This window comes from Carassius carassius, chromosome 50 (assembly GCF_963082965.1).
Source record: "Carassius carassius chromosome 50, fCarCar2.1, whole genome shotgun sequence".
NCBI lineage: Eukaryota > Metazoa > Chordata > Actinopteri > Cypriniformes > Cyprinidae > Carassius > Carassius carassius.
Genome location: NC_081804.1, coordinates 14,311,644 through 14,337,719, shown reverse-complemented (window position 1 = coordinate 14,337,719; position 26,076 = coordinate 14,311,644). Strand labels below are relative to the sequence as shown.

At 37.2% G+C, this 26,076-nt stretch overlaps 1 protein-coding gene across 3 annotated transcripts in view; it reads right to left on the bottom strand.

The window, feature by feature from the left end:
- banp (BTG3 associated nuclear protein) overlaps positions 1-24,862 on the bottom strand; it is a 46,066-nt gene extending 21,204 nt beyond the window's left edge. The window contains exons 1-11 of one of the 3 annotated variants that reach the window (XM_059546160.1): positions 24,749-24,862; positions 23,305-23,418; positions 23,128-23,210; positions 22,849-23,048; positions 21,621-21,722; positions 21,300-21,469; positions 16,395-16,634; positions 14,934-15,095; positions 11,950-12,077; positions 7,721-7,792; positions 7,245-7,295 (exon numbers count right to left, since the gene is read on the bottom strand). In XM_059546160.1, the coding sequence (XP_059402143.1) occupies positions 7,245-7,295; positions 7,721-7,792; positions 11,950-12,077; positions 14,934-15,095; positions 16,395-16,634; positions 21,300-21,469; positions 21,621-21,722; positions 22,849-23,048; positions 23,128-23,210; positions 23,305-23,380 (1,284 nt within the window). In that variant the 5' untranslated portion in view covers positions 23,381-23,418; positions 24,749-24,862. The remainder of the gene's footprint in view (positions 1-7,244; positions 7,296-7,720; positions 7,793-11,949; positions 12,078-14,933; positions 15,096-16,394; positions 16,635-21,299; positions 21,470-21,620; positions 21,723-22,848; positions 23,049-23,127; positions 23,211-23,304; positions 23,419-24,748) is intronic. The other 2 variants (XM_059546162.1, XM_059546161.1) reach the window with 2 other exon arrangements.
- Positions 24,863-26,076: the final 1,214 nt, after the last annotated feature.

Below are 26,076 nucleotides of genomic sequence, written 5' to 3'. Positions count from 1 at the left end.
ATTGGGTTCCCGTAGCGTCTTAGCTAAGACGCAGTACGAGAGAGCTCTCGTAAGAGAACGTACTCGGTTACTAAACGTAACCTCGGTTCTCTCTAGAAGAGCGAACGAGTACTGCGTTCTCTGCCGTGCGCACGATTCACTCTGGTTCGCTTCGGCGATGAAATAAATCAGGTGAGTCAGCCTTTTCGAGCTCCTTTTATAGGTTGGGCCACACCTGTTTCGGCGGGAAGTGGCAAGAAGGGCGCCCTTATTGGTCTGATGTTGCATCAGCCCGAGCTCGATAGGCTGTGCAGTTGCCGCAGAACAAGCCAATGAGCGAACGAGCCGTCTCGCCTATGGCTGTGTACTGCTGCAAATGCGCTTTACAAAAATACAAAATTAAGGATCATTTTTTGCTTCAGTATTTCGTGAAGAGACTTTTCCCGTAGCGTCTTAGCTAAGACGCAGTACTCGTTCGCTCTTCTAGAGAGAACCGAGGTTACATTTGGTAACCGAGTACGTTTCTCTCAAAAACAGTAAAGCTTCAAATCTGCCATCTCTATACAGGCGAGCTGCCAAACAAAGCGTTTAAGATTTGTCGGAGAACTGGTTGATGGGACTAAAAAGAAAAAAAAAGAAAAAAAGGACCCAGAATAAATCTTTCTCCTATGTAGTAATGCTTTCAGCAGCAGAGTAGGACAGCAAACACAAAGAGGAACTGGAGCAGAGACAACGAGGAACAAAACAACAGCAGCTTAATGCAAAAAACATTTAGTTTGGGGCCTTGTTGAAGTGTAATAACCAACTATGCAAACACGCTGTTCCTCCCAAACCCCATTTTTCATTATAGCTGTTCAAGTGTCATCGTCGGTGCATATGATTATCAGTTAGCGATAATAGACTTTCAAAACCAGGAATTCCCCTGAAACAGAATGAAATTTGTTTAAGCTCTAATAATAAGCTTCATGAAATCTGGATGCTTCTTCACAATTCATTATGTAGGTCCCAAACGGTGTTGTGAAAGAGATCAGTCTCCCAGCAACATGTACAGTTCTCTCATACCCTCAAGAGCTGTCAGTATGATGGAAAAAAAGTCTCTCTGGAAAGGTAAACACTTCCACCCAATTTCAACATGCGTCCAGCAACTTGAGCATCTGGAGCGGGCCAGACCTAAGCCAGGACAGATGTGACGGCCTAACTGTTCTGAGAGAGAGAGAGAGAGAGAGAGAGACAGACAGAAAGAAAGAAAGAGGGCCAACAGGATGTTGGACAAACTGAGTGAACTCCTAAAATCATCTGAGAGTCACTTCTGCTGCATCTGCTGCAAAACCTCCAACAAAACGACAGAAGAACTTCAGAATAAAAAAAACGGTTATGATTGGGTCTAAATTTGTATCCAAAATCTGTTTCACCCTGACAACATACATTATCTAATGAGGACATCTTCAGACATGTGAGCTCAATGGCTAATTCCTGTTTGATGAGTTTTTTTTTTTTTTTTTTACAAAAAAGCCTCCACAAACACCAGCTGGTCTTATAAGCTAAAGTATTGGGCTTTTACGTGAGTGCCATCACTAATATCTTCTTAAACCCCAAACTGTCTTTTTATTTCGTTCTTTAAAACTTTAAAATTCTAATTTGGAGGGCAGCCACCATCAACAGCACTGTATCCACACAAATCTTGCATTGCCTTGAGCCTGGAAGCAGATATCATTTCTAGTGGAGATTCATTTCCAAATAATTAAACATTGCATGACATTACTAATGTTGAAGCAATACAACGTTTACCTCAGTCATCATGAAAATGTCATAATGTTCAATGTGCTTTGTTTAAAAATCACATGGTTGCTGGTTGTGGCCAATCTAGACCTCCACACGTGTTATGCTCTTAGTAATGTTAAAGCGATGCAAGGTTTAACTTAGCCATCACAAATGTTGATCACATTTTTAATTTGTAACATTTGACCATTGGTTCTGGACAATCTGACTTACTAATAGTATTTGACAGAAAAGACCCTTAGGAAAAAGAAGGTATAGGAAAAAAGTATGAAAGAAAGCTTGAAAGGAAGTTTAGGACACAAAAATGAAGCAGTGAAGGTGAGGAAGTTTAGAAGGAAGCTAAAAAGGAGCAATGCTCAGAAGGATACTCAGAAGGCATAAGGGCAGGAAGGAAGCGCAGTAGGATGATGAGGAACCTTAGAAGGTAGGAAGTAAGTTTGAAACAAATAAAAAAACTCAAAGGGACATAAGGTTGCAGTTTGAATGAAGTTTAGAAGGAGGATTTGTAAGTTTAAAAGGAACATAAAGATTGGAAGGAAGCTTGAAAGGAAGGATGCTTTTCAAGGAAACTCAAGACTAAGAATATGTTTGGAGGGAAGGCAGATAAGTAGAAAAGTGAGGAAGCTCTGAAGAAGTTTGAAAGGAAGCTTAAAAGTAAGGTAAGGAAATCTCGATGGACGATGTGATGCTAGGAAGTAAGAACACTTTGAAGAAATAACGGATGCTTGGACAATAAGAAACAAGCTCAGAAAGAAATATGTTCAAACAAAAGCATAGAGTAAGGCTAGGAAATAAGGTACAGTTTTACAGTCTCTCCTTTTACTAATAGTTCAGTTTGGCAGTTCAAACTGAGCCTCATCGTAACACATTGTACAAGTATGACTTCCATGACCGAATTGGTGGACGAGCAAAATAAACCACAATCTTTAGGATATTCTGTGAAAGTGGAGCTTTGCAGTTTCTCAAACTAATGGTTTGACTTTAGGCTGGATTGAAAGGAAACAAGAACATAATGTCTTATAGATAAATTATCTTGACATCCTAATGCTCAGATCGCTAACAACAACCTTAAATATGACCCCTGTGGAAGACTGAGATACTACTCATGTAGCCAAACTCATCTTTTACAGCATATCCAAGGAAAGGGGTCCCACAGTCCCGCCTTCAAACCTCATGGTTTTCCTCCACGTTTTCAATGTTTCCAACGGAAAGCATCTCAGAGCGACATAAATTATGAAGACTTGATGATTTTACTGCATCTTGTTCATCAGATGTTTTCACTGCATCCAACTGGCAGTAAAACAAGAAGAGATATTCTCACGAAGATGATCCGTTGCACTGCAAGTGTTAATGAGGACTGTCAAGCAATGTGATTTGTGTATTTAACAATGTCCACCGACTACAACACAAGCAAAAGGTCATGAAGAACTTCTCTCCATTAGACTACCAAGGGATTTTCTTTTGATCTTTCTATTTATGAGAAGACCTCTGTATCACCGCCATGGCCACATTAGCTTCCAGAACTCCTCGATCACGACCCAAGACAGGAACGAGCATCAAAAATGCTAGAAAATATAATCCCCTCCATTGAGACACAACAATCACTTGGATCACCAAATGCCTTGGACAATTTTATTTAGCATATTTTGTTTTATAACTCAAGTAAAATCCATGTTCCAATGGAGGTAAAAAGGGTAAATTCATTTAGGAGCTTGAATTGGGACTAAAGCCTTAAGGCTGTGACAACAACTGGACTGCAACCTAAATCCTAAAGAATTTAGATCCTACAGCAGGTATTTAATGGATGCTAGCTCTGCACACATCTGGTTTCAATACTGAGATAGAGGAAACTTAACATTCTGGATCACAAATGGGCATAATTTCATACATACCAATATAAATATACACAAAAAAGTTACATCAATTGAATACACAGATGCAGCTTGTGAATGATATTCAAACTCCTGAGCAAATGTTTTCTTTTCTTGCCCAAATTCAATAAAAGCCGATTAGAAACAGATCATAGTAGTCTTTTCTTACTCTTTTTAAATTTGTCTGAATAAGCAGGCTTAGAATAAGTCTTTATTGGGTCTGCTTATTGTGTAGTCTGAATTTGTAGTGCACAATTTCAGATGTGCAGATAGTGCCAAAAAGCTTACTATGTAAATGCAGCAGGTTACTTTCAAAACACTGAGCTGTTTGTTTGAGTAACCCAGCATGCCAACTTCAGACTCAACCAATGATTGGACTTCCATTTAGTGCTGCTAATGGTACATTTTGTCAAGTTTTCAGGGAAACAAAACTGTTTCAATGTACCAAGGTGCTATAGTTGAGTAATGATTCACTCACATTTCCAAATGTGATTACATTCAGATTTAGTTACAATGTCCATTTCAAAACACAGGGCACAAACTAGACAGTTTAATTACTATTTATGTGCATTTTATGTCGAAAACTGTTAAAAATATGACTCGTGGACACTTTCTCTTTTAAAGAGTATTCATTGATTCTGTAAATACAAAGTTCTGTCATGAAACTCTAGATGGCGGAGGCAGATAGGTTAATTACATCATTATTCATGTGGCGTAGCTGATTGGTTTCTTTTTGCCTCAGCAGCCAATGAGCTTGCTGCTCAACATTCTAATACTTGGCTAGTGTTTGCTGTAGCAGTTACAAAGCACTTCAGAAATCCTCCACCTTCCCCAGCTCCACCTGTATAGATCTGCTACTTTACCTTTATTGTCAAAATAGGCAGTACGTGGCTGCAAACAACCTCTGGGCTCACAAGCTACTAAGATAAAACTACACTTCTGCAGAGCTGTTCACATATCAATTCTGCTTGCAGAAAGCTCCTGCATAATTCAATCCGAACATCAACTAATGCACCTGGACTTACCAATAGGAACCAAATCTCCCCTTTCCTACTTCCATTCTTCCTACCTACCTCAAAACTGAACAAGGAAGTGACTGCAGCACCATACAGATGTCCAACTGAGTGCACAGCATATTAAGTAAATAAAGAACTCTTGTTCATAGAAAACACAAGGCCTGAGAGGTTTCGGTAATAAACATCTGCAACGTCTGGTCTGAAGAATTTGAAAGCACAGTGTGGAACTACCCAATTGTACCAACCAAAAACAAAATCTGCTCAGACTTCAGTCTTCTCACCCTCTTTTCACGTTCTTCCCTTATCTTTCAGTCAGGATCTCTGTAGTTGTGGGGGTCAGATCAGAGGGCAGGAGAGAAGGCATCAGATAAGAGCACACAAAGAGGTCGCTGACTGATTTAACACACTGTTAACACTCCTTCACTTTCTCTTATGGAAGTCTTTCATGTGCCGCCTATGTGCATGTTTTTTTTAGATGGTGGAAGGGGGCTAAATGTTATGGCATGCTGCTATAGACCGACAGCATGTAAATCATGGGCTCTTCTCCTTGATGGCAGAGAGAAGATGGCGAGCAGATGGGGATGTAAAAACTTTAATGCAATTCAGATACCCTGCTTAACCAGGCAAAGAGGGAACTTACGCTATCTTCAAGACAAGGTCAGTACAGGCTGCATCTTTCAAGCACCAATTAGAATAGAAGAACACCATAAAATGTTAAGTCCTCTTTTTGTCTTTCATAAAAGAAAGTAAATCATATGAGTTTGACAGAGAACCACTTCAGGGCGAGTAAACAATTACAGAATTTTACTTTTTGGATGAACAATTTCTAGTCCAAGACATTTTGAAATAATGCCAAAAATTGTGATTACCTTGCCAAAAAGTGATCCATATGGACAACACACAATGTCCTCTGTGCTTCACTGTAATCTCTCTCATTTTCTGTGACCTGAATTTAGATGAGAAGACCCTAACTATAACTAAATGTCTAGCCCTAGTCCATAAAACCATCTTGATTGTGTTGGACATTTTATAACTGCTAAAGTAATAATAATAAGCATCATTTACTCATGTTGTTTCAATTTTCAACTTATGAATTTTAATGATTCTGTGGATGAAAACTGAAACAAGAGGAACCGGGCTGGGCGCTCTTTTGCATGCAATTAAAATTAATCCAATTTTGCATGCTTTAAAACAACAGAAAGCATCATAAAATTGATCCATATGACCCATGCCGTATATTCCAAGTCTTCTGAAGTCATATGATAACTCTGTGTTAGAAACAGAAGCAGAGTGTTTTTCATGGTACAGTTCATGAGAGAAACAGCAAAGTCTGATTCATGATAATCTGTACTTTTTAATGAATCATCTGATCCAAAATGCAGTCTGAATGATTCATACAAACTATCATGTGATTTTAGAAAACTTAATGCATGATTTACATGAGTGGATCACTTTAATGTTTATTTTATGTTGTTCTTGAATCTTTTTAGAAATGTGAAAGATCAATTTCACTTTCATTGTCTTTGTATGGAAAACATTGACCAGGACATTCTTCAAAAAAATTCTGTTTTATGGAAGAAAGAAAAAAACACTGAGTTTGGGAATAGGGTAAATATTGACAGATTTTCCATTACAGTGTAAACAATCTGATATGAAGTGTTTCTGAAGCATTCATAGCCCTGCTGAAAGCTTTGAGGAGACTGCAGTCTTGCTGGCCAGAAATTTTGCTGACCTGAGGCTGAGTGGAGGACAGGCCTCCAGTTGTTTACAGGACGGAGATGAGTCGAAGACACATGAACCATAGCACGTGGAGATGAAAAGAGAGGAGATGGAGGAAGAAGAGAAGGGACCAGAGTGAAGAAATCCTTGGAAGGGACAAAAGAAAAAACCCTGATGCAGAGGGAGATGTAGAAGAGGTCCAGGGAAATCATCTGAACGTTGTCTCAGGGTTAATGACATTTTCCTTTGCTCTCTTTCTTCTTCCTATTTTAATGTTATGTGAGCGCATAGATAGACATTGTCTAATGCATATTAGCCAGTTAGAGATTTCAGAAAACAGGCATTTTGTATACGTGCAAACTTTGGCACTTGGGACTAAATACCACGTCATATCTACAATCATCTGGGCAACATGCCAGGTCTATAAAAAATAAAAATACATGCAAACATTTAGTCATTGCTACTGTACAGATGAAAACTATCATTATAATGGGTGTGTGAGCATGTGTAAAAAGCTGGAACATTTGAAACAGGCTAGACAAAACAAGTGCTGATAAAACTGCAAAAGCTGCCTTAATGGCAAAGTACAATCTAGATTTTTATTTTCAGAGTGAAAAGTGCAATGCAGTGTATGTTCCACTTCAATGCTAAATGTTTTTATAAGGTTGCTAAGCATTATATTTAACTAACAACATAAAAAAAGTTACTTGAAAAAAGAAACATTTACTGAAATAAAATAAAACTTTTTTTTTTTTATTTCAGCCATTTAAGTGCACACTGTCCCAAACATCATACTCTCAGAACAAGCAAAAAAATGAGAGAGGACGCACAAAGACAGTGTCAGATGGAAACAGACCAATAAATGTAAAAGGGTACCTACATTTACCTGGCCATCTTGCCCAACATGCACTTGGTGGATCTGTAGGTTGCCCTGCAAGACAGGAATGACATCATTTCACATTTCAGCAGATGCCAGTTTCCATGAACGATGAGCACAGATCTTATTTTAAAGCATTAGAGCACTTTCAGGCAGAAATGGATTTCTGTGTTTAAAAAAAATAAATAAAAATAGTGAGACGGGAAAAAAGCAAAAGTTTGAAAGTGTGATGTTTTTAAAACATTTTGTAATGGTAAAAAAATAAAAATAAATGGACGTTTACAAAGATAAACAATGGAAATGCAACGCAGTGGAATGCTAAAATGTGCTGTCAACGGTGCTTTAGATGTACAATTTTTAAAACGTTTTTGTTGCAATAACTATTAAATATGGATTATCTAGCATACAATAAAAGCAGCATCAAATGTTTGTTACCTCATTCTTTAAATGTATTCAGATCTAAAGGAAATTATGCTCACCTCGCTGTCCTGCGTGATCTGCACCTGTTCGCCCTGGGGCACCTGAGCGATGTGGAGGTGTCCCTGCGGTAACTGTGAACGAAAAAACATCCAAATTAATCTCATTTCCAATCAAGCCGTTGTCAAATAATTATGTTTGACCATTTAAAGTGTGCCAGTCGTGGGGAAGTCGTGGCCTAATGATTAGAGAGTCGGACTCCCAATCGAAAGGTTGTGAGTTCGAGTCCCGGGCCGGCAGGAATTGTGGGTGGGGTGAGTGCATGTACAGTTCTCTCTCCACCCTCAATACCACGACTTAGGTGCCCTTGAGCAAGGCACTGAACCCCCAACTGCTCCCCGGGCGCCGCAGCATAAATGGCTGCCCACTGCTCCGGGTGTGTGTTCACAGTGTGTGTGTGTTCACTGCTCTGTGTGTGTGCATTTCGGATGGGTTAAATGCAGAGCACAAATTCTGAGTATGGGTCACCATACTTGGCTGAATGTCGCTTCACTTTCACTTTCAATATTATTTAACGCTAGCTATGAAATTAGAAACAGCAAGACAAAAAGTCCTAAACAGACAAAATGTGTATACATTAGAAGTCAAAAGTTTGGAATAATTACGGAAACTGAATTTTTGGAAATGCTCTCCAAAGCTGCATTTATTTATAAAAACACAGTAAAAACAGCAATACCTGTGAAATATTATTGCAATTTAAAATAACGTTTCGCTATGTGAATATATTTTAAGATGTAATTTATTCCTTTGATGCAAAGCTGTATTTTCAGCGTCACGTGATTTTCAGAAATCATTCTAATTTGCTGATTTATTGCTCACGAAACATTTGTCCACCATTTGAAACTAAAACACCAAATTGACCAATAATTACAATTTAATTGTGTTTTTAATGATAATCATAACCAAATTAGTGCTGTCTTTCAGGAAAGTGTTAACTGTATTTTAATTATTATAACACGGCAAATATATCATGGCTAACCTTGGAAGACTTTTCAGTCTCGTGTTTCTTGGTAGTTCAGTAATGTTGTATAGAAATAACACATTTCCACAAATAATGTGACGTGTTCCTAAACATTTGATATTGGTTTTGTTAATCAGTGTTTTCCTTCACTGCTTTCCCAAAATAAAAATAAAAAAGTCTAATTTAGGAAAAATTTAACAAAAACTACACAAGCGATCATTCAAAACCTGAAAAGTGCATGTCATTGTTTTTGCCGTATCTGACAGGCTAAATTTATCGATTATGTGTGAGTGACAAAAACTGAACCTTCGTGGAGCCAAATGGCTTGACTAAAGCTGACCACTGAGTTATTGCCTCCGAGAGTACGACTATTATGGCTCGGTTCAGGGAGATGTTACACAAACAACAGATGACAGATCCGTTTCTGAGTCCACTGATGCCAAGAACTCCTCCACAGATTTAACTCTCTTGATTGTCCATTCTGTATTCAGGGTTTTGATTGTGCTGTCATAACAGTATGCGGATCATATTTCGGATGGTGTGTCGGGGTGGAGATGACCTCATGCAGCTGTGAGAGTCAGAGATCATGTTTAGGTCTTCAAAGAGAGTGCATGATCGGGCACAGCGGAAACTCTGCTGCCAAAGCTCCATTAAAACACATGCATGGGATCGGTCTTTCCTCTGAGCACCAGCACTCAAAGAGAGTTCTGGAGAGCGAGAGATCAGGACATGTTGGAGTGTGTTTATGTGTTGAGAAGAATGGGTATGTATGCATTACGGTACGAGATGTGTGGTGTTGCAAGTGCATTAATTTAAGCCAGATATTTACGGTAGGTGAAGAAAAGTGGAGGTTGTCTGTGCCAGATTTGTTGACCCCTTGGCAGTGTTTATCAAGTTGGCACTACATGGTTGCTAGCTTCCTGCACACAGGTCTAAGTCAAAAGAGCCCACCCTCAACTTATTTACAGGGTAATGAACCTTTTTTAGGGCCAGGAACATCTTAATTTGTGCTCATATTGTAAAGGCATTTAAATTATTATTATAAAATAACAAAGTAAAAATTATTACATACAGAGTAATGTACTTGACACTGTACATTTAGTTGTAATTCATAAATATTTATTATTTTACTTTTATAAGCAATAGAACTTTAGCTAAACTTAAGCTTTAACTTTAGGTTATCTTTTACAAAAGTTATAATTTTTGCATTTATTAGTTCATACAGACAGACAGATAGAACGACAGAACGATAGATAAAGTGAAAGTGAGAAAAAAAAAGTGACGTGACATTCAGCCAAGTATGGTGAACCATACTCAGAATTCGTGCTCTGCATTTAACCCATCCGAAGTGCACACACACAGAGCAGTGAACACACACACACACACTGTGAACACACACCCGGAGCAGTGGGCAGCCATTTATGCTGCGGCGCCCGGGGAGCAGTTGGGGGTTCAGTGCCTTGCTCAAGGGCACCTAAGTCGGGGTATTGAAGGTGGAGAGAGAACTGTACATGCACTCCCCCCACCCACAATTCCTGCCGGCCCGAGACTCGAACTCACAACCTTTCGATTGGGAGTCCGACTCTCTAACCATTAGGCCACGACTTCCCCTAGATAGAACGACAGAACGATAGACAGACAGACAGACAGACGGACGGGTAGAACGACGACAGACGGACGGATGGATGTCTTCAGTGTTGGGGTAGTTACTCAAAAAATGTAATTAGTAATTACTAGTTACTTCTGTAAATTGTAATGAGATTACTTTACTAGTTACTGCATTTGAAAAGTAACTTCACTACTTATTACTTTACTTTTATTAGGGCCCTATAAAATCAGTTTTATTTTTTCTAAACTTCTTTTTAATGGTTACATTTAATTGTATTCATCAAAAAGCATGTCTAATTAATTTAATTCATAACACTTATACATTTTCACAGCAATTTATTAAAAGTTTAACAAAAATTACATGTTTAGGGCCGTATGAAATGTTTTATTTTTTCTTCACCATATGTTTTATTTTTTTAGCATGTGTAATTATTTAAATGCATAAAAACAACTTCATTTATTACATTTTCTTAAAATAGCCTTATGAAATGTTTTTTCCCCTCAGAAATTCTGTTGTGTATTTACATTTTTCTGGTTATCAAATGAAGGCATAAAACATTCATTTAGATTTTCTTTTAAATATAAATTACATTTCTTTTTTCTTCTTCTGAGAAATATATTTTCAATCTGAGTATGAAAAATAAACACAAACTATGCAGCATATAGTAAAAACAATTGCACAAATTGTCTTCAACAATACAGTGCAAAAACTGTGCAAATGATTCACAAACTACATACAAAATGAGTGAGAAATATTCAGAGTGCAACAGAAAAAAAATAGGTCAACTATCTTTATGAACTGTATAATTATAAATAATTTACATAATATGCATAATATAAATGATCAATCTGTTGGCTGTAATCTGTGTCAGAATCGATTTTACCGGGACATCGCCTAACAACCCAAGACATAAATTCCAGTGCTTTATCAGATATGTACCACTGTTTCATCCTTGTTTTTGATTTGTTTTATGTCAAAGTACTCTGTCGAGTGTTTTTTGTGCTTTTTCTGAGTTTTCTCATGCAAATGTGTTATTGTGTGTTTGTATTCATGCACTCACGACAGACTTTACTTTCACTTTGTTTTCGTTCATTTTCCAAAGCAGTAGGCTATGTTAAGTAGTACTTCAAAAGACTACTTATTGGTTTAATATGGGAGAGTTTGAACCAATCTGGGCACCGGGGTGGGACTAAGCATCACCAATCATTTCTGTTTGGCTCAGAGGAACGAAAGCATTGGTTTCTTCTGACGAATCAATGTTGTCAAAATGCGAGGATGTAATCACGTACACTATGGCGCCTCTAAGCGCTAAGATCAAACGTTATCGGGAAACCCATCCCAGAACTTTACACACAGGCACACACGGCATGTGTAACGCAGGAAAGCGCGTTCCTATAGTCTAGTAAAGTAGTGTAGTTACCAATATTATTAGTTTAATGCGTTACTTTACTTCGTTACCCAAAAAAGTAATATCGTTACTGTAATCCGTTACTTTGTAACTCGTTACCCCTAACACTGGATGTCTTGAGGTGTTCTAACTCCAGAATATTATTTGAAAATAATGCACATCTGAGGTGGTGATGCGGCCACGACGTGAAGCAGTCCAAATCGACAAATATTTGTGTAGGTGGCCTTTTTGATGATGATATGGCGATACTCACAACTTGCACCTGCCCGTCTTCTCCAATACGGTGGATCTGGACTTGTTGTGCGGCTCCAGCCAGCGCGTAGTGCAAGGCCTGCTGGGAAGAGGTCTCAATAGCTGACGTCTCTGCGGCCGACACTCCATCTGTTCGAGGACACACATAAACAAGTTCATAACACAATCCAACTATGTGGGTCAAACCGTGTCAAACAACTGCTTTCAATAACAGAAGATGCTCCACCGTAACTGCCAAACACACACACACACACACACACACACACACACACTTACGCAAGACAGAGATAAGAGAGAGACCACAGTCTGTCCTCCATCATGACTTCGGTGTAATCAGACAAACTCCCAAGCGCTCACACAGCCGCAGGTCACATAGTCTGAGATATTTGTACGAATGTGAACGTGTGCAAACCCAAACAAATGTAGAAGGGAATATATGATAAACAAGGTTCTCACAGGCGGATATTAGTGGAAGAGTTCGCATACACACCCTGAACTTGAGGAAAATCCCTTCCGACTGCTGCTGGACGGGATCCAGCGCATCTGTCAGATTACAGCGTGTTTATACAGCATCCTCAAAATACACAACAAGGGGCTCTCGACCTAGCAGCCCGAACGCACTCTTGCCCTAAAACCGTACGTAAACCCAACCCCTCAGTCTAAACAACGAGAATTACCCACAAGCTACAACAGCCCAGAAGCTTAAAACACACACTCACCGCATTTCTGATGAAAGGTCGTCAAGTTGTCTCTGGAAAAACGCTGCGGGTATTCATTTACAAAGTTGGAGTGATTTTAAATCATAGAGAAGGGCATATTAGCAGGCCAACATTTCTTGGGAGGTAAAAGCACCAAATGTGACACAGCTGTACTGTTAGTTTCCCCAGCCGCAAAGTGATCTGAGACTACGTTGGATCTTCACAAGGTTGTGGAGGAAGAGTAAACCTGATTCAATTTTATGAATCTGAAAGACCTCCTAAGCAATTTGTCCTTCAGTTTGCTAGTTTCCGCTTCTTAGCTGCTATCGGTTTAGCAATGCCCATATAAAATAAAAACAACTGTGCTTATTAATTGTACTGAATATTTTTGTGGTCTGGCAGTTAGCACACGTTCACAAAAAATTGACAATCAGAACATTGTAATATAAACGGTGTGAAAGAAAGTTGATTGTTCTGGCTGAGTCCTTGTTTTTTAGTGCACATGGTTAAAATTTATGTTTCCAAAAGAAAATGAGTATTTGACCTAAACATCACTGCTTATTCAAATGAAGAATTTTGGCTTAGTGGTTAGTGCACATGCTAAAACCTGGTAACACATGCCAACAAATGTGGTGATGTACCAAAGTTGAATTCTCATTCTAACGTTAAACAAACACACACTTTGCGTGTTAATGAAAGGTCTGCAAACAGACGTAAACTGTAATTTTATTGAAACATTTCCCATAAGTAAGCATTAAATATTTTTAGATACATATTCTTGCAGTTAGCAATCATGTTAGCAAACAAACAAAGTCTCACTTTTAATATTAAATATTAAAAATTTAAATGGATCCATGGTTTAACAGTGAATATACATAGCATGGCAATATAAGTAAAAGAACATGGTCATTTGACCAAACCATTGCTACTTACTAAATATTTTCAAATGTCATGTTCTAGCAGCTAATGCACATGCATCTGGTATTGTATAGTACGGTATTGTGAAGTGTACAAAGACAAAACGTCGCTTTGTCTTTGTAGCTTCTTAAATGTAAAGTATTTATTTCAGATTCAGGTAGGGTAAGCGGTTTTGGAGAGGCTAGCAAAAGCAAGCTAGCTATGAAAAAATAAGATCTCACCCTCCTTACAAATCACTCTCTAAAGCCACACCTCCTCCAGAACACAAGACCGCGCACATGAAGACCAGAGGCTAACCAGTGACACGACGAGAAACGGCATTGGTGGAAGTCTGAATGCAACACTGTCAGATTTCCTCATGTCTCATTCACCGGTGAGAAAACATTACAGTACAAAATGCAGAATATGACAATAATAATGCCATCCATTTTTGCTCGGTCTGGAATCGCGTAATGCAACACAATGAAGATGTCTCATGTCTGCGCGGACAGGACGCGCGGAGATATGCAAATACATACATTGACAGGCAGGTAGCACAGCCTATCGTAGTCCTCGGACTGAGGTGTATGATTGGACGAACATTTTATAGTCCTACGCCTTCCACAGACGATATAAATACATTTAGTCCACTTAAGTTAGTGATTCCTATATTGGGATGTGAAGAGACTTTCATCCACACATAACATAAAATGTTTTTGATCCAAATCACCTAACCTGCCTTGTAAATTTGTAAATATATATACAGAATTTTGCAAGCTATGTCAGGGTGTGCTGCTTATTTTCTCCATGCCTACTCGTCAAAAATACGATATTTTTGTTCTCGGATGAAATCACTTTGTTGTTGCATTTGCAACAGACCCCATGTTCTTCTCGCTCTGGTTTGAAAGAAGGCTGAGCACCAGATGCCTTGTTCGTAAGCCAATAGTTTAATCTACCACGCAGAAAGGCCTATTCCAGCTGGACATGGACAACCAAAGGAGGTGAAGCAATCGTAAGTGTATAGACCACTGTGACGGACCAATACAGGATACTTGGTTAAGTCCGAAATGGGTCAAAGGTGAAGGACTGCGGATCTCTGAGAGGAAGGGACAGGACGTGAGGCGTTGTCCTGAGATTAAAACCGGCTGTTAGATGAGGAAACATCAGTCACAGAGTTATCTCTCGCACACACAAACATACGCGTGAGAAATAAACACGCAACGTACACATGACATTTGCGTGAATGGATTTGAGTTTATATACATAGCTAGTTCTCTCTCGTACACTAAACAGCTGCGGCCTAGACACTTTGCATCAAAATCAAAGAGAAACAGGGTTCGTAAGTTTCGCATGTGACAAATTTGGCGGGAAAGGTTGTAGGGGTTCGTACCTGGGCTGTTCTGCGAGGCGGGGGTTCGTCGTGAGAAACTCTTAACCGCCAAACTCTGTCCTCGCTGCTTCCGGCGCCAAGCGGTGCGACACTTGGAGTCGATGCTCTGCTTGATGCGGTACCAGTCGGACTCGGTTATGGTGAACTTGTGGAACAGGTGACCTGGATACACAGACAGTGACATAGCAAGCATAATAAAATTAGTCCTGAAATAAGGGAGGAAACACTGACATGATATTTAGTAATACATTTATGCTGTAAGCAAATAAACTCTTTCCACTTTGAGATCATTGAGTTGAGTTCATTCACATTAGCCACTGTGTAGTGGTGTTTGTTCGTGCAAAACTGCATGTAACATTCCTCGCATTTATAATTATCCACACCAGCTCATTCCTCGATGCTACTTATGGTTTGTTGCATGAACTGACCAACATAATGATGTGACGCGAGTTGTTGTGAATGAGAGGAGCGGTTAGAAGCACTTCTAATTAGCTCATGTGAGGGAAATAAGTCTGATGCCAGATGAAGCAGAAGCGCAGCTGAGCTACTAGCATGATTTGAATTAGACAGGACAGAACTGAGGTTAATTAAACTGACAAATCGATTGATTATAAAGATCTGATTTCTCAAAAGTCACAGAGAGGGTTGGAACAAATAGGCTTCAGAATTGATCATTAAAAAAAAAACTATTCGATTTAAGTTTTACTCTTTTCATTGCAAACCAGCGTATTCTGATTCTGGAGCAAATGACTCTTATGAGCTGGTTCTTTATAGTGAATCAAAATCAAACTGTACAGCACAACCAGTTCCTAAAAGAAATCTCATGAGCCAGTTACTGCAGTGAATTAAAGCCTTACAGTTCATTTATTGCAATCAGATTCCTAAATAAATGATTCGTGTGAACTGATTATTTTTAGTGAATCAAAACCATATAGCGCAATCAGTGTAATATCATTCTCAATTGAATGGATCTTATGAGCTGGTTCTTTTTACTTAGTCAGAACCTAATAATACAATCAATGCAGTCCAATTCTTGAATTAATGCTTCTCCTGTTATTTTAGTGAATCAGAAACATGCAGCACAACTAGTGCAGACCTACTCCCAGTTATTGTAGCGAATCAAAACCTTTCAGTGTGACAAATGTGGCCTGATTCCGGCACTAAAGACTCTTATGAACTGGTTCTTTTTAGTGAATCAAAAGCATACAGCACAACCAATGCAGTCCAATTCCTAAACAAATGACTTTTATGAGCCAGTACTGTTTATGAACACATCACATATAGATTACAACTTACAGTACACAAGGCACTCAAATTAATGTAGCTACTAACTGCTCATACAAACACATAAATAATCATTAACTGAACCGTCCAGAAATCAGAATCATCAGAACTGGGATCAACATACTGTAATTCATAGCCTACTTATGTTGTTCTTATGGAGGTACTGATCAGACTTACAGCGGATACCGTAGATCATGAGCGGGTCCAGCTGTTTCTTGCCGTGCTTGCCCTGTCCGGAAAGGTTGGAGACGGCCTGCACCTCGCGGTGGAACAGATAGTCCAGCAGCGTCAGGGCCATCTTCTCTGCCGTGCGACAGTTGGTGCTGACGTGCAGCATGTCTGCGGGAGACACCGGACAGCGCACCCGCATCTCAGGGTTGTTCTCATCACCCAGCCACGTTCCTGCAGGATAGTCCTCTACAGAAGAAGGAGGAAAATAAACACTAATTACAAAAACCTTTTTCCAAATGTACACAGTTATCCCATGTTCAGAAGTAATTATTCACTATCATTTATTATGGAGTTATGTAACTATGAAGTTGTCTGACAGAAAACAAATAACTTACAAATACTATATGTATTTATATATATATATATATATATATATATATATATATATATATATGTGTGTGTGTGTGTGTGTGTGTATATATAAATATACTATAATGAATCCAATATTTTTTTTTCTTAGAAAGTTTTGCTAGAAATTTGTATTTCACAGATATTATATTATATTATATTATATTATATTATATTATATTATATTATATTATATTATATTATATATTTCGGTTTGTCCATAAATTACAATTATTATTACTTTATCAATTAAAAATATATATATTTATTCATTTATAAAAAAAAAAATTGAATGGCAAAATACATTTTTATATTAAATTGTATTATATTACAAAAATAAATCGATATAAATAAAAATGATATGAATATAACAAGGAAAATATAAATATTAGAAGAAAAACCCAAACTAAAAATGTTGCTTTGTCAACTGAAATAAAGCAAGATGAAGTTGAAGTACTAAAATGAATAAAGCTGAAATCAAACTAAATGAAACATGAAGAGAAGTATTTAATAAAAACTCATAAAAATGACTTATGCACATAACAAAATCTCTAAAACTTGAACCACAATTAAAAATGAAATATAAAAAGCCAATTAAATATATAATGAATTATATTTTAGTACATTAAGAACACAGCTAATAATGGATAAAAAGATACACATTATTTATTTGCTCATTCAAATAGTTTCCATATTATATTTTACTAATTTGCATTTGCTTTTGCAATTATGAGAATTTAACTGACAACTATTTTACTTTGTAAACAATACATTATACTTATAAAAAAATTTCCTTCGCAGCATGAATGCCTTATATACATGAAAATATTTAGCTGCCTTTATATTTTAGGAAGATGCACCTTTGCAAAGGAGCAGCATATTTGATATTTAGCATCAAAAAGTTTGCAAACCCCTGATCTAGACGGCAGATCACTGTACAAGACATTTGTGTCAATATACGTGACTCTAACAAGGTCAAATGTTATATTCAGGATGGGGAGAACAAATGAAGCATCAGCCATTGTTTTAATATTAGCCTCCTAGTAATCCCAAATATTTGTGGAGGGGTGAGATCAAGTCCCCCAATGTCTGTGGAGAACTGGAAACACACTCCACGCTCTGAGCAAATGCAAGAGTGTCCCCTGGTGGACATTAATAGTCACTAAATAAACACATCGCAAGAGCATTACTGGTTTAGACCACTTAGGAAGGAGACGCTTTCTTTATTTGGACAGAAATGCTGGCATGGCTGAAAATGATGATTGAAGTTCAACAGTGAGACCATCATATTTCTTCTTCACATAACTAAGACTCACATTATTACATAACCAGGAATGTGTTCTCATCATGAGTGCTCTCAAGAAAAATATTGTGACTTCTGGCATAATTCGTCTCAGAAATGATCTGAATTGGCATTTGTGTTAGATGTTTGAATGTGTAGTGCGTGCCAAGCATTGCTTCGGCTGTAGCTTGACGGGGTTTATTGCTGCTCAGTTAAGTTTATCATGTAATGTGGATATCTGTCTCGTCAAAGTGGGCATGCAAAAATTATGTTAGGGAGCAAAATGTGTCAAATATTATAATATAGCATATTTACATATTCATAAAACAAAGCTGGGTGTAGCAAAACAACTAACATTCTGTATTATAATAATAAATTACAACTTCCTATGCACATTTCTAGCAAAACAAAGTTTTTCAATCACAGGCAACTGTACAAGTTGGCCATGCATTTAATAATTCAATTTAATAATTAATTCATTTAAAAAAAAATGCACATTTCTAGCTAAACAAAGTGACAGTTTTCACCATGTTAACTTCTCAATCACATGTATGCCTCAGATGCAACTTTCTAAACTTAAAAAATAAGTCTTTGTATAATATTTTCACATTTTTAAACCAGACAGAAAAATATTTCAAATTTAGAATATTTTAATGTTGCAAAACATTTTGTAATATAATATAATTATTTTGGTATGGAAAAAAATATTATTGACAAATAAATTGGTAAATGAATAATTAATTTATCAACAAACACAAATGTTTGTCATATAACAGCCAGGAAAATATTTAAAATATTTCAATCTAGTGAAACAAATATTTCAATATTTTTAGTTATTCATTAGTTCAATACATTTAATTAAATAAATTTACTTTGGCAAGCAAAACAAAAATCACATTTTTCCCCCATTGTGAATCTCTCAATCACAAGCAGCTGTATTTTTAGTGGGAAGTCGTGGCCTAATGGTTAGAGAGTCGGACTCCCAATCGAAAGGTTGTGAGTTCGAGTCCCGGGCCGGCAGGAATTGTGGGTGGGGTGAGTGCATGTACAGTTCTCTCTCCACCCTCAATACCACGACTTAGGTGCCCTTGAGCAAGGCATCGAACCCCCAACTGCTCCCCGGGCGCCGCAGCATAAATGGCTGCCCACTGCTCTGGGTGTGTGTTCACAGTGTGTGTGTGTGTGTTCACTGCTCTGTGTGTGCACTTCGGATGGGTTAAATGCAGAGCACAAATTCTGAGTATGGGTCACCATACTTGGCTGAATGTCACTTCACTTTCACTTTCATAATATCGCCACTTTTTAAATGTATGGTATGGTCACATGACACATGATTGACACATTTTACCCCACTCCTCTACATCAAAACAAGGGACGAGGTTAAAGCAAGGGGAAAACGACACAAACAAACAAAAGCAAAGCCTTTTAAGAACCAAATGTACCATTCGTTGACTAAATATCATCACAAGAATATTTGTGGAGGAACGTCTTTGAACTAACCAAGCTAACCCAGACGCCACTGCAAAACAACCCAGTCAAATAATAAGAAAAGCAAAAGCAGAAGTTAAGCAATCAAAACAAACCCTTTAATCCCAGACCTCCTCCAGACCAAAGATACGTCCCTGAATCACAGACGGCCAGACGTTTACACAACACAAATGGGCCGCTGGTGTAACAAGCTCTGTTTGAAGTGACAGTGGATAGTCAAAACATGTTTATATTATTAATCAATAATAGTAGCAGAGTATACTTTGACTTCACTAACCAGAGCCTATTGTTCTCTGTTCACAGATTTTTCCGCTACATTTTTATGCTTAAATGTTACCCAACCACAGAGACAAAACAGTTGAAAACACATACGAGCCATAAACATGCTATTATCTTATTTGTGCAGATGCTTTTCTGAGATTTCCATGTCTTCAAACCTTTTCAATAACTGTTTAAATTTATTGCTCTTCTTGTGAGGCCATGTTTGTGCTGAACTCAAAACAAATGGTTCCCACTGGCTTATAAAAATGGTATCCTTTTATGTCGCCATAAAATCAAATTTGGAATTTTTTGTGGCTTTTAGTTCTTCTTAGATTTGGGGAAATTGATATCCTAGTAAGCGTCTAATCATTGACGAAATTAGCTTTATGTAGAGTTCAAATATATAGTCTTTCTCTTCTGGAAAACAGACTAATAATGTCGATGACTCATCCTGCACTACAATTATTTTTGTCCAATCAGGATCTCTCTATAATGACAATGTCCCGCCCCTTGATAACACCTGCAACTGATTAGATGTATAACAAATCATAGCTAGGAAATAACTAGGCTTATGGACATATTTCACAGATAGTGATGACATGTTTCCACAATTATTAATATCACGAATCTAGCAGCTTTTTGTAATTTACTTAAAAAAAAAAAAAAAAAAAGGAATATACATCTATAATATTATTCTTTGTTTTACTGCTTCAGAATAAAAGTTTTATTTTTTAAATGTTTTTATTTTTATATTTTAACATACAATTTGTAAAAATGTATTTACATTTATCAGCCTATATTATACTTTTGGTTTTATTACATTGGTATTATTTTTTTTTTGTTTACATTTTTCTATATATTTTTTCTTAATGATGTACATTTATAACATTATGCTTTGCGTTTTAACTTGGTATAAGTTTTTATTAACCATTTTAATTGTTTAAAAAACTGTAATATTATACGTTGTATTTTATTATCTTGATATGTTTATTTACTTTTTTGTATTTTTAATATTTTAACAAAAAAAGTTCATGTACATTATGTTATACTTTGTGTTTTATTACTTTGGTGTATATATATATATATATATATATTTTTTTTTTTTTTTTTTTTTTTTTTATAAAAAAAATTAATGTACATTTATAACATTATATTTGTGTTTTATTAACTTGATTTCAAGTAGAAAAGTGGTTAACGCTGCTGTGTGAGTCATTTTTCTATTCCTCTTTAGAAAAGACATAAATATGCAAATATCAATTATCATACATATATAACTTGGATTTTTTTTTCTGCTTCTGATAACTGGAAATGTGAAAAGTATCCTGTTAAAAAGGGTCCTTTATATCCTCAAAAAAAAACTTCTTGTATTAACGATCTCATAAGGGATTTCTCTGCAGACATAAATGCATATGTGCCTGTGATTATCGTTGAGGGAATTTTAAGACAAAACCCAATCCATTTGTGAATCTTACCCTCTGAGTTGAGAGTGATGAGCGTGACGTTGTTGGTATTCTGAGATAACGGCTGGCCGCTGTTGGACACCGAATCACTGGTTTCAGAGCCGCTTTCCTGATCCTCCTGAACCTCTTCCTGGATGGGAACCTTCAGCAATATCGTCTTCTGCCTTCCTCGCCCAACAGTACTGCAATGAAAACATAACAGAAGTTACACAAGAGCTGTTAAGGAGAGCTTGTGCAACAGATCCAGAAATTGTCTCCTGTATATATCTGAATACAGCTTGAATACACATTTTTATTTCCTCTATGCACTAAAACACAATCTGTGGCACTCACTTGCTGAGCAGGTTCTCTAAAGAGTCTGATGTGTGCGGTGAATTCTCCTCCCGTGTCTTCGGCCGGTCTCCACTCACGATAACGTTTGTCTGAGGAACAACACTGACAGCAAACACTCACTCTTACTCTCTGACACGGTCAAAACTTTACAGCGACACAAAAAAGTCTGTTCTAATAATATAAAATAGTGATGCTCCATACACAGCCCTTTATTAATTTTATCAATGAATATTTAATTGTGCTGATTGTTTACTCTATTTTAAAATTTCGATTTCTTTTACAATCATCCCACTCTCAAAGTCAATCTCTACAAAAAAAGAAATACCGGTAATAATAATAATTTAATAACACGGTTAAATGCCAATCTCATAATGATGTTACAATTCCTAAATTCATTTTCAGAATTGAAAATGATTTGAGTTTTGTGTTTTATTTTTTATATATTTCTGCAAAATTGTATTGAATTTGAATACCGGCCAGATTTGAGTATCCAGCATAACATGAAAGAAATTACCCGGTTTTTTTTATCAGTATCATACTCATGTTAAAGGCATGGATTATGTAATTTTGTCATTAATTCATAAAATTCTCATTTGATGTGTGATATTAACCACTAAAATTTGGACTGGTCCAAAAATTGAGACCATTAATGCCATAGATTATTTTGTCAACATTTTCAAACAATCATTCGATTTCCAATTAAAGTGTAATATTAATTTATATTTTAGGCCACCACAAAATTGTTAAAAACACATATTTAATCATAAATAAATAATAAAGACAAAAAAGTGTTTATTTAAAAATATTTTAGGCCTTTATATTAATAAATAGACCCAAAATATACATACATCAATTAATTCTTAATATTGATAGATAACCAATGCAATAATCATTTTATTTATTTCTGCATGATAACTCATTTTTACAGTCTAAGTCGTGAATCAGATGAGAAGCACAGCTCAATAATATGTGCGCTCTTGTTTTGGATGGCGTTGGTGACTCAAGGGAAGGTGATGTTAGTTGAAAAGCGTGTATGAAGGTCGTGCAGATCTTCAAATATTCCCAAATAAAGGTAGACTGGACGTCGTTTTCCACTTTTCTCAAGACAATTCACCATTAAGTGATTTCATCAGTCTCTAAAACCAATCTCAAGAGCGTAGTCAGGTTTGAATTAATGGTGAAACTTCTGTTGAATTAATCATCCGGGTGTCATCTGTGGTGCACTCACCAGCGTACTTTATCACAGGTCTGAGTGGCTCCGAACGGGGACCCTGACACCATGGGGACATGGATCGTCGACTGGTTCTTCCCCATCACTGTGTCCAGCTTCTCCACTAACCCTCGACAGGTGTCCTCGAGCACCTGCAGCTTGGCCTCCATGCTGTCCAGCCGCTGGCAGATAACCTGACTGATGGACACCAGCATCGCCTGAGAGAGAAACACCAATAAAACATGAGCATGGCAAACGTCCAAGCTGATACAAGTTGAACTGATCATCTCTATTAACCTTAATAGATGCTTCTTGGCTTATGTCCAGTCTTGCTCGTTTCCTGCACGGTTGATCGGCGTCTTCATTATTCTCCAGGACATCTAGTTTAATTAAAAAAAGCTCTGTAGAAAGCCACAAACAGTACCAACGCGAGCCATTAAACGGATGTGTTTACTGATTCAGAGAAGGACTTACCCGCTTGGTGTCCTTCGTGGTTCAAATCTGCCACCGCGATCTGGACGATCTCCACCAAATCTTGCTCTGACATCATTCAAACCTGCGTCTCAGAGAGAGGACAATAACTGAGCGCTGCTTGTGTTAGAGCAATAATAATAATAATGTGTTTATTTATAATGCGCTTTTCTTCAATCCAAAGTGCTATTTCGTTACTTGAAATCGATGAAACATTAACTGACATAAAAAAATAAAACTTATTTTAATTCTGGTAGCTGCCAAAGCAACATTTCTCGTTTTCATTTGATTTAAATAAATAAAGCTTACCTGCAATAAAAACTGTATCAACATTTATATAAATAAATAAATATACATGACAAAAACACACGACACAATTACTACAACGTCACTTAAAATTTAAATGACATCAGAAAATACAAAAACAGAAATGCCTCCAAAATATGAAAAAATACATTTAATCTCTCAATAATACTAAATTTACACTGATATCAGTGTTATATGAATTGTTTGCTAATGTGTTATTATTTTGGGAAGGATTAACAACTTTCATTTATTTCCTTCACTTTCATGGAAAGTGTTTTTGATATTTTAATGTTTATATTATAAGCAACCACGAGGTAAATGTGTAATCTTTACATCAATGTCCTTGGCATAAAAAAATAAATTAATTTAAAAAAACGCCCAAAAGCCCGCTGAGACCCCCTGAGGGGTGTTGTGGTACTGAAGGTGACCCTACAATGGTTCTATCCATTACTGAAACACATTTCCTTCCACAAATGACATGAATTGCAATTTATTGAAGAGACACTGAAAAATAATTGTGCAATAAATACACAATTTAAGAAAACATACTATTCTTAAATTGTTATTATTACCATTATTAATTAAATATCATGATGTTGAAAGAAGTCTTGTATGCTCAACCAAGGTTGATATATATATATCGATATATATATATTGATATATATATAGTTTATATAATGTAAATATTAAAAACTTAATTATTCCAAAATGTTGACTACTAATGTGTGTATTTCTATATATTCCAGAACACAAGACTACAATATTTAAGTTTCCTACAATAATATTAACACAGTTCGTTCACCAACGGATGGAAACAATACTCGGTTCATGGTATCACCAAAGTAACGTGACCTGCCCTGAAACACGTTCATACCGCGGTGACGAAGTTTCTAATAGTTTAATAATAAACCCAGCGCTACAGTGCAGTTAGCAGACTGCACCGATCGCGCTGGTGTAGCCTGTTAGCTCTCTTCTGCTAACAACAGCTCAAACAGCAGCGGTGAAACACAACAGGCCTCATTTGTGCCCTTCAGCAAGACAGAGCTGAGGCGAGAACCGCAGGGTAAAGTGTATTTCTATGATGCACGGCGACATGTTTCGGAGAGCAGCAGGTGTCGCCCGTCCAAGGGGTTTATATTACCGTGTGAATGATGAATTCTCGTGTTGTTTGTGAGGATCCGATAATGGCGTCCTTCCTCGCGAGAGAAAAGCCCGAGCCGCTCGCTGCTCTCACTGCGCATGCGCATAGAATGTGGCGGCTGAGAAATAAGCTATGGAAATAAGAGGTTTAAAGTATTCAGGATTGTGATTTCTCTTTTATGTAATTATGTAAATACTCTGGGAGAAATCAACAAAACCATATTATTAACGGGTGCTAAGACCTTTTACACATGTACAATACAAATGCCCTTATTTTTATTAAAAGGGTCATATGATGCTGCTAAAAAGAACATTATTTGGTGTAATGCAATATGTTTATACAGTTTAAAAAACACATTATGTTCGACATAATGTATATTATTGTTTCTCCTCTATGTCCTGCCTTTCTGAAACGCCTTTATATATATATATATATATATATATATATATATATATATATTTACAAAGCTCATCGGTCTGAAAAGCAAGGTGTGCTCTGATTGGCCAGCTATCCAGTGCGTTGTGATTGGCTGAATACCTCAAGCGTGTGAGAAAATCAATAAAACCCATTATAAACGAGGTATTTGTTGCATCCAGTGGGGACATAATTACTGATTATAATGACTTATACTGTCTTTTTACGCAGTGCGTATAAAGCTACGTAAACATAAAACCTTGGGTGTATTCCAGAAAGCAGGGTTAACTTACCGTGAACTAAACCCTGAACTCTCAGTTGATTAACCCCAAACCTTGCTTACTCGAGGTATGTGGTTCCAAAAACGCATCTGGGAGTAAGTTCATTCAACTCAGAGTATGTTCCTGACTAGGGTGACCACCCGTCCCGCGTAGCGTGTGCGCGCACAGCGTTTTAAGCTCAATTCATGCGTCCCACAAATTGAGACTGTGTCACGCATAATCAATGCTTGCTCCAAAAAAGTTGGTCGCTCTATATCCTCGAGCCCCAGGCAGCCAAACAAACATTACTTGACAGTTCAGCACTCCACTGTTGCCACACCCACCCCTCAGTTGAACTGCTGACTAGGTTGTTGTCAACTTTTTCGTTGTTGTCATGACAGCGCACGCACGTGCATACCAGACACACTGGGAAGGAACTTTTAGATGCACGCTTTCCAATTCGAAAAATGGAGAAAGAGACTCTGAGGCACCGCCATCATTAATTAAAAAAAGAGAAGGTGTGTCCTGTTTCAAACTTTTTTTTTATGCGCCTGCCTTTACTAACATGCGAGTTCACCATCCTTCCTCCCTGTGAACCTCTGGAGTTGTGAGTTTAGACTTTTTTTTTAACTGTTCCTGTGGTGTTGAGCATCT